General features: G+C 38.8%; 2 protein-coding genes across 5 annotated transcripts in view; one reads left to right on the forward strand and one right to left on the reverse strand.

Moving 5' to 3' along the window:
* The window catches only part of LOC101484534 (inactive dipeptidyl peptidase 10), a 26,661-nt gene extending 24,788 nt beyond the window's left edge, over window positions 1-1,873 (reverse strand). The window contains exons 1-2 of one of the 3 annotated variants that reach the window (XM_004560421.3): window positions 1,849-1,873; window positions 311-581 (exon numbers count right to left, since the gene is read on the reverse strand). In XM_004560421.3, the coding sequence (XP_004560478.2) occupies window positions 311-562 (252 nt within the window). In that variant the 5' untranslated portion in view covers window positions 563-581; window positions 1,849-1,873. Of the gene's footprint in view, window positions 1-310; window positions 1,138-1,848 lie in introns of those variants that run through there. The other 2 variants (XR_013094700.1, XM_076877969.1) reach the window with 2 other exon arrangements.
* On the forward strand, window positions 1,693-12,092 carry racgap1 (Rac GTPase activating protein 1). Of its 2 annotated transcripts, none has more exons than XM_024806551.2 (17): window positions 1,693-2,128; window positions 2,437-2,544; window positions 2,651-2,853; window positions 2,972-3,114; window positions 3,356-3,425; window positions 4,458-4,511; window positions 4,605-4,682; window positions 4,873-4,990; window positions 5,341-5,483; window positions 6,038-6,202; window positions 6,313-6,408; window positions 7,421-7,619; window positions 7,969-8,074; window positions 9,373-9,505; window positions 10,553-10,688; window positions 10,801-10,900; window positions 11,160-12,092. In XM_024806551.2, exons 2-17 carry the CDS (start codon window positions 2,460-2,462, stop codon window positions 11,233-11,235), a joined length of 1,905 nt encoding a protein of 634 aa, XP_024662319.2. In that variant the 5' UTR covers window positions 1,693-2,128; window positions 2,437-2,459; the 3' UTR covers window positions 11,236-12,092. The 2 variants fall into 2 exon arrangements, with proteins under 2 accessions (XP_024662319.2, XP_024662318.2); XM_024806550.2 differs by having other exon boundaries at window positions 1,695-2,120; window positions 11,160-12,091.
* The last annotated feature ends 807 nt before the right edge of the window (window positions 12,093-12,899 follow it).

Consider the following 12,899-nt stretch of genomic DNA (forward strand, 5'->3'; position numbering starts at 1 on the left):
TGACTGTTGGAGGAATGGGCATTGTTTCTGGTGCAGATATTTTGCTGAAAAAGTCTGCATGGGACAGAAAGACAATGTAGGAGTGACAACGACCGGACGTTAGCCCAGCCTGCACCGCAGTGCACAGAGTCAAGCCTGTCCAGGTGATGGATATTAACGAAGAAAAGTGTGAACGGGCGAAAAGGCAAAAACACCAATTCCTCACTGCACATCACAAAACACCCCCTTCTCTCACACACATACACGTGCTCTGAATCTAAAAAGAAAGAAAAAAAAAGTGCGGACAAAACAAAAGAAAATGCACACATACCAGATCCGTGGTCATATTTTGTTGAGTTGTTGCAATCATTGTTATCCGCTGCAAGCTCTGCTCTGCCTCTGTAGCCTCAAAACTCGCCGAGCTGCTGCACTGTTGTCTTGCGGAGCCTTTTCTGTATCCTCTGCTTCTTGCAAGTTTGTCCTCGGTGGGCTGGTGGTCCCCCTCCCCACACTCAACCAACCCACTCCCTCTAAACGTCTCTCTCCGCCTCAGTTTCTCTCTGGTTGGGTGCCTTTCGTTCATTCACTCATCTGTTTTTAGGCTATTAATCATGATAAAACATTGTTGGGCATGTAAATACAACCGTAGGCGACTCCAGCTGTTCAGCTTTTCCAGTCCCCCTTTAAAATGCGTAATTATAAAACAATAAAACATGTTGGAGGTGATATAAGCCAGATTAACGTAAAAGCACAGGTAAAGGTTAGTGCTATAATTTAATAGCGTGACTATTGCCTCTATAAGTAAATTAAAGCGCAGTGAACGCCTATTTTAATATAAGGAGAACCACAATAGGCAAGGACCTTTCTATAGACACATTTAGCCCATCTGTCATGACTTGATTAGCTCATACACAATTATGAATATAATATGGCCAGAGAAGAATAGTATTGCTTTAAAAGTATGATTGGAAAAGTTAAAAGTTAAGGATGTGTGTTTTAGGGGGTCGAACAGAACACATTTATTATGGAAAAAGGGAAACTATTTGCACTCCTGTCGAATAGAAACATACCCATATTATAAGGTGAAGATAGTTATTTTTATAGGTTTATTTAAAAAAATTTCAATAATAAATTATGCATAAAAATTAATAAACACAGTCTAAGCGAAAGCCCTTTGGGACGTTATGCTCTAAAAACATTAAAATATATAATTAATTTCAAGCAAAGCAATAATCAAAAATTGACACGGAAGAGTTTGATATACAGTGTAAAATTCTTAGCTGCCCTGCTGTGATCCTGGTTGTGCAGAAGGGTTCGTCCTGTTAAAAGGGAGTTGTTGTTTTTTTCTTTAAAGTGCTTGCACAAATTGGGCTGCCTGATTTGGGGGATTTTCTCCAGAAAGCTATAGGGTCTTTACTTTACGGTATAAAGCGCCTTGAGGCGACTCTTGTCGCGAACTGGTGCTATATTAAAAACAAAACTTTAACTGAATTATGACCTCTGTTGGACACAAACAGGTTAAGGATGGTAATTATAGTTTTTGGTGTATCCGTGGCCCTGCAGATTCTGGCCATATTACTTGCTAGCATGAGCAGTATATGTTTTATAGAGTGTCTGTGTTTTGACAGCCGCAGCATAACGGCATTAACAGTCCAAACTCGGAAGTCGTTATTTTTCCACTTACGTGCTCTTGGGAAAAAGCACGGGTCTCTATTTTTGAAAGATATGACCGGAAGTATTACTTTTTATTCTCATTTCTTCTTTGTTATAAATTTATTCGCTTATTTGATTGCTAAATATTAAATGTATTATCATTAGGGTTAACACTGGATCAGTTCTACCCATTCTGACGCAAATCTACTCGCTTACCTGTGAAGCGACTGGCCGTTACGGGGGTTTTACTTTGAAAATACAAACACGGAAGTTGCATCTATTTTTTGCGTTCACACCCGAGCCGTCTTCATCTCTCATTGGGTAGCGGTGAAATTTGAAATGCAACCCGCTCAGTGTGGCAGTAGCTGCCGAAGGATGTGGACAAAGGTTCGAAAAACTAACAGCTAAAAAAAAAAAAAGGAAACGGAAAAAGAGCAGTGTGGTGGCTAAATATCACCGAAAGGCTTTTTTGTACAACGCCTCTCCAGGTATGTAGGTAACTGTTGCTTTCTGAATTTTGCAAATGGAGGAGATACACCACCTAAACTCAGAGCCATCGTAAACGCCATGTTGTTTAGGCAGTGTGCGGTTAATAGAGCGTTTAGTCTTTCCTGGCGTCAGAAGAAAAGCAAAATAAGCCAGCGTGTTCAACATAACGGCAAACACATATTTGCGTGAGCATACCAATACAGCAAGTTATCTGTTTTGGTTAAAATACTTGCAAAACTGAAAGGCGGCTAGCAAAAAATCTAGATAATCCACGGTATTCTGTGTGGTTGAACTTTAAAATGTATTTCTTCTCAGAGGGCCTTAAATTGTAAGACACCATGGAGACTGCGGTGCTGAACCTCCAGAGCTTATATGAAAGGATGAGGACGCAAGTTGACCTTCTCAGTGAGAACATTGAACCCAGTGAGTATATCATGGCTACAGGTTCTGTTGTCTTTACCTTCTGTTAATTCACACAGGCACTTCAGGCCCCTATAGACTATACTAATGCTCCCATTTTTCCCCCTAGACTTTATTCAGATGGCACAAAACTTTGATGACTGCCGTCGCAAATGGCTAAAGACTGAGCATGAACTGGGGTCATGCAAAGAGATGCTGAGAAAAACGGAGACTGAGAGGGGAGCCTTGGAGGTCAAACTGAAGCATGCCCGCAACCAGGTAGACGTGGAGATACGGCGCAGACAAAAGGCTGAGGCAGACTGTGAGACACTGGTAGGAAGGATGACTAGACCCTCATTGCCAACCCTTCTTTGTTGTTGGTGTCAATTTAGGCTACAGTGTGATTTCAATTGACTCATTTTTGTGTCGTGCTTGGATTTCTATGATACAGGACCGTCAAATTCAGTTGATCCGGGACCTCTTGACCTGTGAGGGATCCAGTAACAGCATCCAGTTGAGTGCAGAACAGCGCTCAGCTCTGGCTTTCCTGAACACAAACTGTCAGGCAACAACCAACCTTAATACCAGCCGAAGGTAAGTAACTCAAGATGTTTTATGTTAAATTCAAGCTGTTTAATGTAAAGCTCTTATTTCTGATTACTGATTGTTTGATTTTAAGGTACTTTCTCTTACACATGGGTACATCTAAACATTTCAGCCTTTTTACTGAATTACTACTTAGAGTTTTGAATCAGCCATTAAGTTAGGTGGGACACATGTGAGTAAAAGAACAGCATTAGCTGATCTGATGCATATTTTCTGTTGCTCTTGATAGACTGATGACGATAGATGAATCAGGCTCCATCTTGTCAGATATCAGCTATGACAAAACAGATGACTCTCTTGTAAGTATTTCTCTTTTACAAGTTAGAACTTGAATGTATGGGGGAAAAAAACCTTTAATTTTGAAACTTTATTTTTTTTTACTTTATTTTTATCACTTTGTTTCAAAGGAGCAGACATAACAGAGCAAAATAAAACAGGTCACAAGGGGTAGGTAATACAATAAAGCACACAGTTACTGTGTACTTTATTGTATTACTGCTTTACTGTGCTATTTTATTGTTTTTTGAACGTTATTTTTATCATTGCGTTTCAAAGAAGCAAACAGATTTCACAAGACAGAGCAGATCAAAACAGGTCACCTGGGGTAATACATGAAGCACACAGTGGCTAGTTAAGTACACGATAGTGATTGTTTTTTGAATTAATCCCAGGGGTCTACCCACGCACCTGTGGAAAATCAACAAAAGAAAATGAATGGAAGTCCAGACTAGTCCATCAAGTCCTTCCAGACCCCAGATCAAGCCAGATGTTCACGCATGAAAAAATCGATTATGATCAGTGCACAATGTTCAAAACTATGGTTACCACAGGAAGAATTGTCTAATATGATATAGTTATTATATAATTATCAGTCAATCTTCTCCTTATCTCATATATAACAGCCATTTTAATTAATACTTCTGAAATGTATCTCTACAAACTCTTTTCATTTCTTTTACAAGGCCAGCCACATTCTCAAATTTAGTGTCTTCAATTTATGATACTATCTCTGAGCAGTAAGATTGGACTGCTGGACATTTCCAAGATAGTGGTCAGCCAATTTATAATTACATTGTCAGGTCCATGAGAATTCTCTCCACTGGCTACGACTGGAGGTGCTGACATTTATTTCACATATATTTTAGCGATCCTCATTTGTTGGTGTTATATTTGCTTCCTTCTCCCATTTAACTTTGAAATATAAGGTGAAGTGTTTCCTGAGAAATTGCATACACTAATACATTGTAGATACCAGATTGTTGTGGATGTTGTCCCTGTCGGTATCAATGAAAATAATTGAAATCTGTTAATGACATGCTCGATCTTGACAGGATTGGGATTCCTCCACTGTGAGGACAGTGCGACTCAAGAAACGAGAAAAAAGGGTGTGTTACTTCTGCTCTTTCAAATTTGAGAAGTGATGACATTATTTTATATGTAATGGAAACGAGAGTGTTAAAGTTCTGTTTTGATTTTAGCGCTCCTCGAGAAATCATGTTGATGGTCCTCCAGTTGCCTCCAAAAGGTCTCGATCAACAGGAAAAACTTCAGAGATGGTAGGTTATTTATTTAGCTCTGGGTATTGCTTTCATATATCATACATGATCTTAATCATTCATCATTTTTGTTAGCTTTGGCAACCAAATGCTGATGGCAGATTGCAGCCAAGTCTTGCAGCTCATTGCTGTGCCCTGATGTAGTTTGGCTGTATTTGGATATTCTGACTGTTCTTATGTGTTGTGACAGGGAAATGAGGCCATTGTGACAAAGACCACAGTGACTGTTCCTGCAAATGGAGGATCTGTTGAGGCGGTTTCTACCATTGAGACTGTTCCATACTGGACCCGCAGCAGGAGAAAGACTGGTAAGATGTCTGTTATGAGGTAGTATACAGCTAAAATATCTGTGGACGCTGCTTTTATATATGGCTTATCTATGCTGGAGTTATATTCCAGCCTGCTCAAATGATTGTTCTTAGTTTCATCCAGCTAACTTTGTTCTTCAGTAAGTAAAATCATCTACTCGGCTAACAAGATAACAACATGGGGCTCTGTTGGGTTTTAGCAAAAGTAATAACACATAATTTAATGGAAAAACAATGTTGGATGTGTTGGAAAAAAAACTTCATTATGCAGTAGGAGTGATTCAGAACTGCACGATGAAGGTTTGTGCTATTTTACAAGCAGGTATTTATTTTCTATCTCTCCTGTTCAGCTGCTATGGAATGGGACTCTGAATCTGTCAAGTCTGAGGATGTCTTCAAGCAGCCTGCCAACCCTGAGCTAGAGATGAAAACTGCGCCTAGTACTCCACAAAGCAATGGAGGCGTCCGCCTTCATGAGTTTGTCTCCAAAACTGTAAGAATGACATTAATGCGAAAGAACAGCACTGACTGAATGTAACTAGAAATGCACATTTTCCTTTCAGATCAAAGGAGTGTTCTCTTTATCTCCAAATTAAATATGTTTTGCCATTATACAGCAATAGCTGAAAAAGTAAAAGGGATATTTACTTATATATTTTAAGAATTGAATATGTTAAATTATTTATTTTTTTATTGGCTTAATTTAGTGTTGCTATAGCAAGGGTGCACAATTAATTTCCCCAACGGGCCACATGAGAGACTGGGGCTATTGTGGTGACCTCCACTAACATGCTTGTGAAAAGATAAAATTAATATTGAACAGAATTGAGTTCAGCTTATTGGTACCCCCCTCAACAATAGTCCCAGTTTCTCTTGCGGCCCCATGGGAAATAAATTACCCAGCCCTGCGCTTCAAAAAAAATGTTGGCATCCATATTGACAGTGTTGTTTGCTCATTTGTATCGCTATTAAACAAAGTGTCTCTGCTTCTTTAGCTGCATATATATGGTAGATAACTTCACAGTCTCCTGTGGAATGTCTTTATAGGTCATTAAGCCTGAATCCTGTGTGCCCTGCGGAAAGAGGATCAAGTTTGGCAAGATTTCACTGAAGTGCAGGGACTGCAGGGTGGTCTCGCACCCCGAGTGTCGTGAGCGCTGCCCTCTACCATGCATCCCCAACCTGGGTGGCACACCAGTCAAAATTGGGGAGGTATGTAATACAATTTTTACTCTTCATGTGCAGGTGGATCCACTGAAATTTAATCACAGTTCTGGCTGCTTAACCCATATCCTGTCTTTGTTTTTGTTTTGTTTTTTCAGGGTGTTCTCGCAGACTACGTCCCAGACACATCACCCATGATCCCTCCCATTGTGGTCCACTGTATCAGTGAGATCGAGCAAAGGGGACTGCATGAAGTGAGTGCTATTTCACTGTCCTAATATTATGCAGAAATGTGAAGAACAGTAAAGCCTCAAGCCCCAGTAGTTATTTTTAATGTCTTCCCCTTAAGCTGAGACAGAGCTGTAACTAAGATTTTACAATCTGTTACTGGGAGCTTAAGTTTGTAATTGGGCTATGGAAAGGCTCCAGATCTGCTGATTGCTGTTTGACTTTGATGCCATCTCTTCTTTCTGGGTTGTTTATTTAGCACTTGTCTTACTTGCCTTTTTTGTGCATAACTCAATTTCATGTGAAAATTGTTGAGTTTTCCTACCCGAGTTTCTTGCCTTTTCTGTTCTTATTAGATATCCTTTATCTTAACAAGATGAGTTGTGGACTCATCAAACCCTCTTATTTGCAGAAATTTTGCTAAAATTAATGTTGAAATGGAGCTAAAGTCTGACTGACTGACAGATCTGCTGATGCAAGCTGATTAAGCTGTTTTGTTATTGTTCTCATTTAAATGCATTATTATTATTATTATTATCATTATTATTATTATTATTATTATTGCTTGTAGCTACTCTGTGTGATTTAATGTGCTATTCTTTGCTATTTATCAGTAAATATTTAGTTGAACCATTTCTATGAAAGGGTGAAAGAGGAAGGCAGAAAATTAAGGGAATCAGAGCTAGCAAATGTCCTGGGGATGTTGTCTTTTGGATATTGGATTTTTTTTTATTCGCATAGTACTAAATCACAGCAATAACAGAGTTAAGACACTTTATATTGAAAGATAAAGACCCTACAATAATAGAGAGAAATCCCCAACAATTGGACATTGCCTTATAAATAAGCACTTGGCACTTATCTAAGATAAGATGGGGCCTTAATATTCCAGACCTCTTGTTTCTGGATTTTAGTACCTTGCTGCAGAGGTGCCCCTTCATATCAAACAGTACGTTACAGATAACAGCTAGAGTAATTTTCCCTAGAAACAATATCAGTATAATTCAGATAAAAAAAAATGTTTTTCCCCTTACTCAGGCTGGACTGTACCGTCTTTCTGGTGCTGAGCGCACTGTGAAGGAGCTGAAGGAAAAGTTTCTCCGTAGCAAAACTGTTCCTGTGCTCAGTAAGGTGGATGATATCCATGCCGTCACTGGCCTCCTCAAGGACTTTTTGAGGAACCTTAAGGAGCCTCTTCTCACCTTCCGCCTCAACCGTTCCTTCATGGACGCAGCTGGTAAGAGTGTGTTTACTAGTCTAGGGTTTTGGCACAAAGCAATGTCTATTTGAAATAACTGCAGTGTTGAAAGTTAAGCAATTTATCCAACACATGATTAAATACAGGTTTCATAAGTGCTTTTGCTTTACATTTGTGATTTGTTTTGATGAGCGATGAAAACCTCTGGTGGGAATTTGCCTGGAACAAAAACAAAGGATCGATCTCTAAGTCTGTTAGCATTTTTAGTGTTTGTTTTCTACTGTAGTCAGATGCATTTTCCTTCTAGCCGCTAATAAATCCACAGAAGTCACAACACCCTATTTCTTGGTCTGTACTGAAAAAATGTGTTTTCCTTGTTTTCCCACAGAGATTTCAGATGACGACAACAGCATAGCTCTGATGTACCAAACCATTGGTGACCTGCCACAGCCCAACAGAGACACGCTGGCTTTCGTAATCCTTCACCTTCAGAGGTTTGCACCTACTCTTCTCTCACCGCATAAGTCATATATACATCATGTAAAAGAAAGAAAGTTTATTCTCTCTAAAAAGAACATAGCAGCGCAGTTTTGGTTTGCGAAGTTGCATCTTAACATCATCTGTCTTTATGGCAGATGAGACCAAAGTTTTTGGCCATGATGCACGGCATCACATTTGGTGAAACCCAAACAGCACAAATTATGTCAGCACAAATACATCATGACGCACTGTGGGTGATGTCTGATGATTTAGACTCATTTTGGACACCTTGCCAGCATGGAGTGGAGCATAAACTCCTCTTTATACCAAAGTTATTCCAGAGTCAAATGTTATGCATTCTGCCCCACAGCTAAAGCTTGGGCCAAATTGATTAATACAACAACAACAAAAAAAATCTAAAACTGAATGGCTGAAAAAGAAGAATCAAGGTGTTGCAATGGGCCAGTCAAAGTCCAGATTTGAACCAAAATGAAATGGTGTGGCATGACGTTGAGAGCTGCGGATAAATGAATGCCCCACAAACCTCAATGAACTGAAGCAGCACTGTAAGAAGTTGGCCAGAATTCCTCCACAATAGTGTGAGAGCCTGATAAAAGTTATTACTTCTAAGTTATTGCTGCTAAAAGTGATTCTACAAGATATTGAATTATGGAGTATACTTAGTATTTCACAGGCTTTCAGAGTCCTGTGGTAAATTTCCTTTTCAAGCGACTGTATTTGTGCTTTGGTAGATACATTTTAACTCTAGTCTCTTTGTACCTCACCTTTATAGAATATCGATATGCATTCTCTAATTCTAATATCGGTCGAGCTACGTCTAGGAAAAAAAGTGCAGAATTGCATAAACAACCTGAACTTTTTACTTTATATTTATTTCTGCTGTTAAACTTAAAATGAACTTTTTTTTAAAGGATGCTCTTGTTTTTACTTTTTATTATATTTATTCAAAAACCGGTGGATGCTCATTTTTTAAAATGTTTCAAATCAGCACATGTACTATTGTACCTGTGAGCCAAAAGCGCTGTTTGAGTTTTCTAAACTAAGTCAAAAGGCTTAAAGGCAGAGAGGGGCTGCTCCAAGGACTGTATACTATAAATGATTATTTTAAGCAGTGAATGATGCAAAACAACTTTCTGCAGGCACCAAATTAACATTTTGGAGCTGGACATGGGCATTATAGGCCCTCTTTAAATCTCTGTGTAATCTCTCGGGAGTTATTTTCATATATATATTTCATATGTCGTTGATTATACATCAGCTGGTCAGTACTGAATCTAATCAATTCTTTCAGAGTTGCTGACAGTTTGGACACCAAGATGGACATCAGTAACCTGTCCCGAGTTTTTGGTCCAACAATTGTGGGACACGCAGTTCCCAATCCTGACCCTATGACAATCCTACAGGATACCAAACGACAGCCTAAGGTAAGCTTGGAAGATGAGACGCAGCTCTTGCATACCTGTCCTAGTGTGCACTTGTTGAGCGCCTGCTGCAAAAATAAACTAAAGAAGAGCAGCGGATGCCTCTCTTTAAGGTGTAGTTGCACACACTTTACAACTGCACAGTTTCCTTTGCCTTAAACTGAAGCAATCTTAAATGCTGAGAACAGCTCTTCATCTTTTTCAATTACTCTTGGATTATTTATAACTGATTCTCTGACAAAAGTGACCATAATAAACCAAGTCTGTGGCAAACACAATTGGCTCATTTTAATGTGTTCGCTGCAGGCATCAACAAAACGTGTAATTTGCCCAGGGGTAGCCAGACTTCTTGCAGCTGTTCCCTTCATTACACTTGTGGTTAGTCTCCTTCCACATTTGCTGGTTGAATACCTTTAATGTGAAATACCAAGTTGATGAAATCACAAATTTATCTCAATGACACAAAATGACATGCAGGTTTCCTGTGAATCCCTGTGAGCTGTTATTATATAGAGATGTACCCCCACAATGTAAAGATTGTTTAATAGTTAGTGCTGGAAAAGAATGCATAAATAATTTTTAAGATGTCTTAAATCTCACAGATTATAAATGCATTATACTTTCACTAGAATTTGCAGCAAAAGCTGCCATTTCTTAAACATTTACTTCTAATATTTATAACATATTAAAGTGTTTGTTTGTTTTTAAAAAAAAATCTTAATTCTGATGCATTTTGCTATTTATCAGGATGACAGTGTCTGGCAACAGATTTAATATACATTATGTGGAATGGCTAAATCTAGGAGACTGAGCACACACAACAGCTGGAGGCCACAAAAAATCTTACAGTGTAATATTGCACAGAAGAAGAGCATAACACCATTATTTTTTTTTCTATTTTTTCTTTTTTTTTCTTTTCTTTTTTTAGTAACTCCCCTCAATCTTGCTTAAGGCAAACCTAACTAGCGTAGCACGGGCGGAAGTGGATTAGGCAATACTCTGAAATAACCCTGATCTTTTTCCATTTTTTACTAATCCCTTTCTGTTCAGGTTGTGGAGCGTCTGTTGGCTCTGCCGGTGGATTTCTGGGCCCAGTTTGTGATGGCAGCAGAACACGAGCAGCCGAACTTGGAGCATTTGATCATTGAAAATGCAAACTGCTACGCCACCCCTGAGAGAGCTGGAGGTTTGTTAAAACTTTTTGTTATTGCCGTATGAGTGTGGGCGCAGTTGTTTCAACAGCCTGACATTTCATGGGAGGCTGAGATTGTAAATGTTAACTGTTTGTGATATTTCAGTGAGCATACTGGGACCTCTGACCACTCCGGAGTACCAGCTCAATAAAACCCCCTCCTCCAGCTCTCTGTCTCAGCGCATGAAGTCCTCTCTGACACCCAGGTAATCACATGAGCACAGTCCTCCCGGCCCTGCTGGCATTATAATCAATGATCTCATGATTAATTGAGAAGATAAAGCTACAAAGTGTTTTCTCTCCTAATTTACATAAATGCTGACTTCTTCTGACTTTCATATAACTTAATCTACTGTGTAATATCTCATTATCATTCATCAGCTCTGTTTTATTGACTATAGCTCCTAATTAATAATTCCATCATGTTTTTAAAAAAATTTTTTTTATGTATGCTGTTTGTTGCAGATTTGGGTCAAAGAGCAAATCGGCAGTGGGATTTTCTCGCCAAGGAAAGTTCTTTTCTTCTCCGCTGCTCAAATAATATCAAAGCAGCTGCATTTAATCCTTTATTCTTACTGCAATAACAGCGACTAGTTTGTTTTATGAATAACATTTAATTGCATCTATAAACACCTCCAATGTAGTCTTCCTCTGCATTCTTAAAAATTCTGTTTCTGAATGTTAGTTTTTATTGTTTTGTTTTTTTTGTTTTGTTTTTAACATTTGTAAAATGGGATTTTTTTTTTTAAAACAACTAGTTTTTTCTGTCTGTGCACACTTGTGTCTTTAGGACTGTTGCTCCTAATAAATGTCCAGTGTGGCATTCTCATTTCAGATGACAACACACGAAAATGCACTGTCTATTCACTCTTAGATAAGTGTGCTCATAGATGAAAATATGTACTGTATATGAACAGTTTTATTGTGACCCGCTTCTAAATGTAATTGTTTCCCTTTAATAGTTTTTCAGCTCATGTGTCACTCAGAAGTTGAGAAACTTATTTTTTTATTATTATTTTTTTGGTATTTCATTCTAGGTTGTAGTTGATTGTGTGGCTGATGTTTGTATTTCATTTGTTTTTATTTTAATTTGAATTGTCCCACAGTATTTTGTTTAGTGAATATAATTTAGAAGTGTGCATACCTTTTTCCTTCTTGTTTAATAACAAACTGTAGTAATAAGAACTCAACTTTCAACCAGATCTACTTGGTCATCGTCTACAAGCTTCACTAGGTGTGGATCGTTTTAGTAAATGTCAATGATCTCATTGGCTATTAGCCTGTTGAATTACTGGGGCATTATTTGATAAACTATAATCACGCAGTTTGAACAAAAATACACTATCTGAATTTCATATAAAATACATTTACAAAAATGTCTCCTGTCCTGTGACTGTTTTGTGTAGCTTCTTTACATTTTGAAAATTAATCAGTAAATGAGGGTGCAATCCCATTTAGTCTACTTTAATATCATTATGTGGGATCATCCTGAAGGGAGGGCTAAAGCTGGTTGAGTATGTGATCCATATTCTCGAAAGCCACTGGAGAGGCTTGTGCTCACATCGTTAGGATGATTAGGTGTACTAAGAGCCAATTTATTTATTTTTTTAAATTTTGTATTGGTGGCACGGTGGTTAGCACTGTTGCCTCACAGCAAGAAGGTCCTGAGTTCAATTCCACCGTCAGGCCGGGGTCTTTCTGTGTGGAGTTTGCATGTTCTCCCCGTGTTTGCGTGGGTTCTCTCCGGGTACTCCGGCTTCCTCCCACCGTCCAAAGACATGCAGCTTGTGGGGATAGGTTAATTGGATAATCCAAATTGCCACTAGGTGTGAATGTGAGTGTGAATGTGAGTGTGAACGGTTGTTTGTCCCTGTGTGTTAGCCCTGCGACAGACTGGCGACCTGTCCAAGGTGTACCCTGCCTCTCGCCCTATGACAGCTGGGATAGGCTCCAGCGCCCCCCGCGACCCTGAAAAGGATAAGCGGAAGTGAATGGATGGATGGATGGAATTTTGTATTGTTGCAACCAATAATATTGCTAATGTGAGGACTCCATATTTGGATTTTAAGTCTTAAGAGAAACATCGGGAAACCTCAAGAAAAATTCTAACTCCTGTAACTGATACCACCTCCTGGTATTTCCACTTTGATGCCCATTATCATGTTTCACTCTTAATGCCAATAACGCCTGAATAGCTCAAAATTA

This window comes from Maylandia zebra, linkage group LG20 (assembly GCF_041146795.1).
Source record: "Maylandia zebra isolate NMK-2024a linkage group LG20, Mzebra_GT3a, whole genome shotgun sequence".
NCBI classification, from domain to species: Eukaryota; Metazoa; Chordata; class Actinopteri; order Cichliformes; family Cichlidae; genus Maylandia; species Maylandia zebra.

What these genes read in the sequence shown, in the direction of transcription:
- racgap1 (XM_024806551.2), top strand. Translation starts at nt 2,460, where the DNA reads ATGGAGACTGCGGTGCTGAACCTCCAGAGCTTATATGAAAGGATGAGG. An exon ending in CAGTGAGAACATTGAACCCA is followed by an intron (nt 2,545 to 2,650) that starts GTGAGTATATCA and finishes TTTTCCCCCTAG; the next exon opens with ACTTTATTCAGATGGCACAA. An exon ending in AAGTCCTCTCTGACACCCAG is followed by an intron (nt 10,901 to 11,159) that starts GTAATCACATGA and finishes TGTTTGTTGCAG; the next exon opens with ATTTGGGTCAAAGAGCAAAT.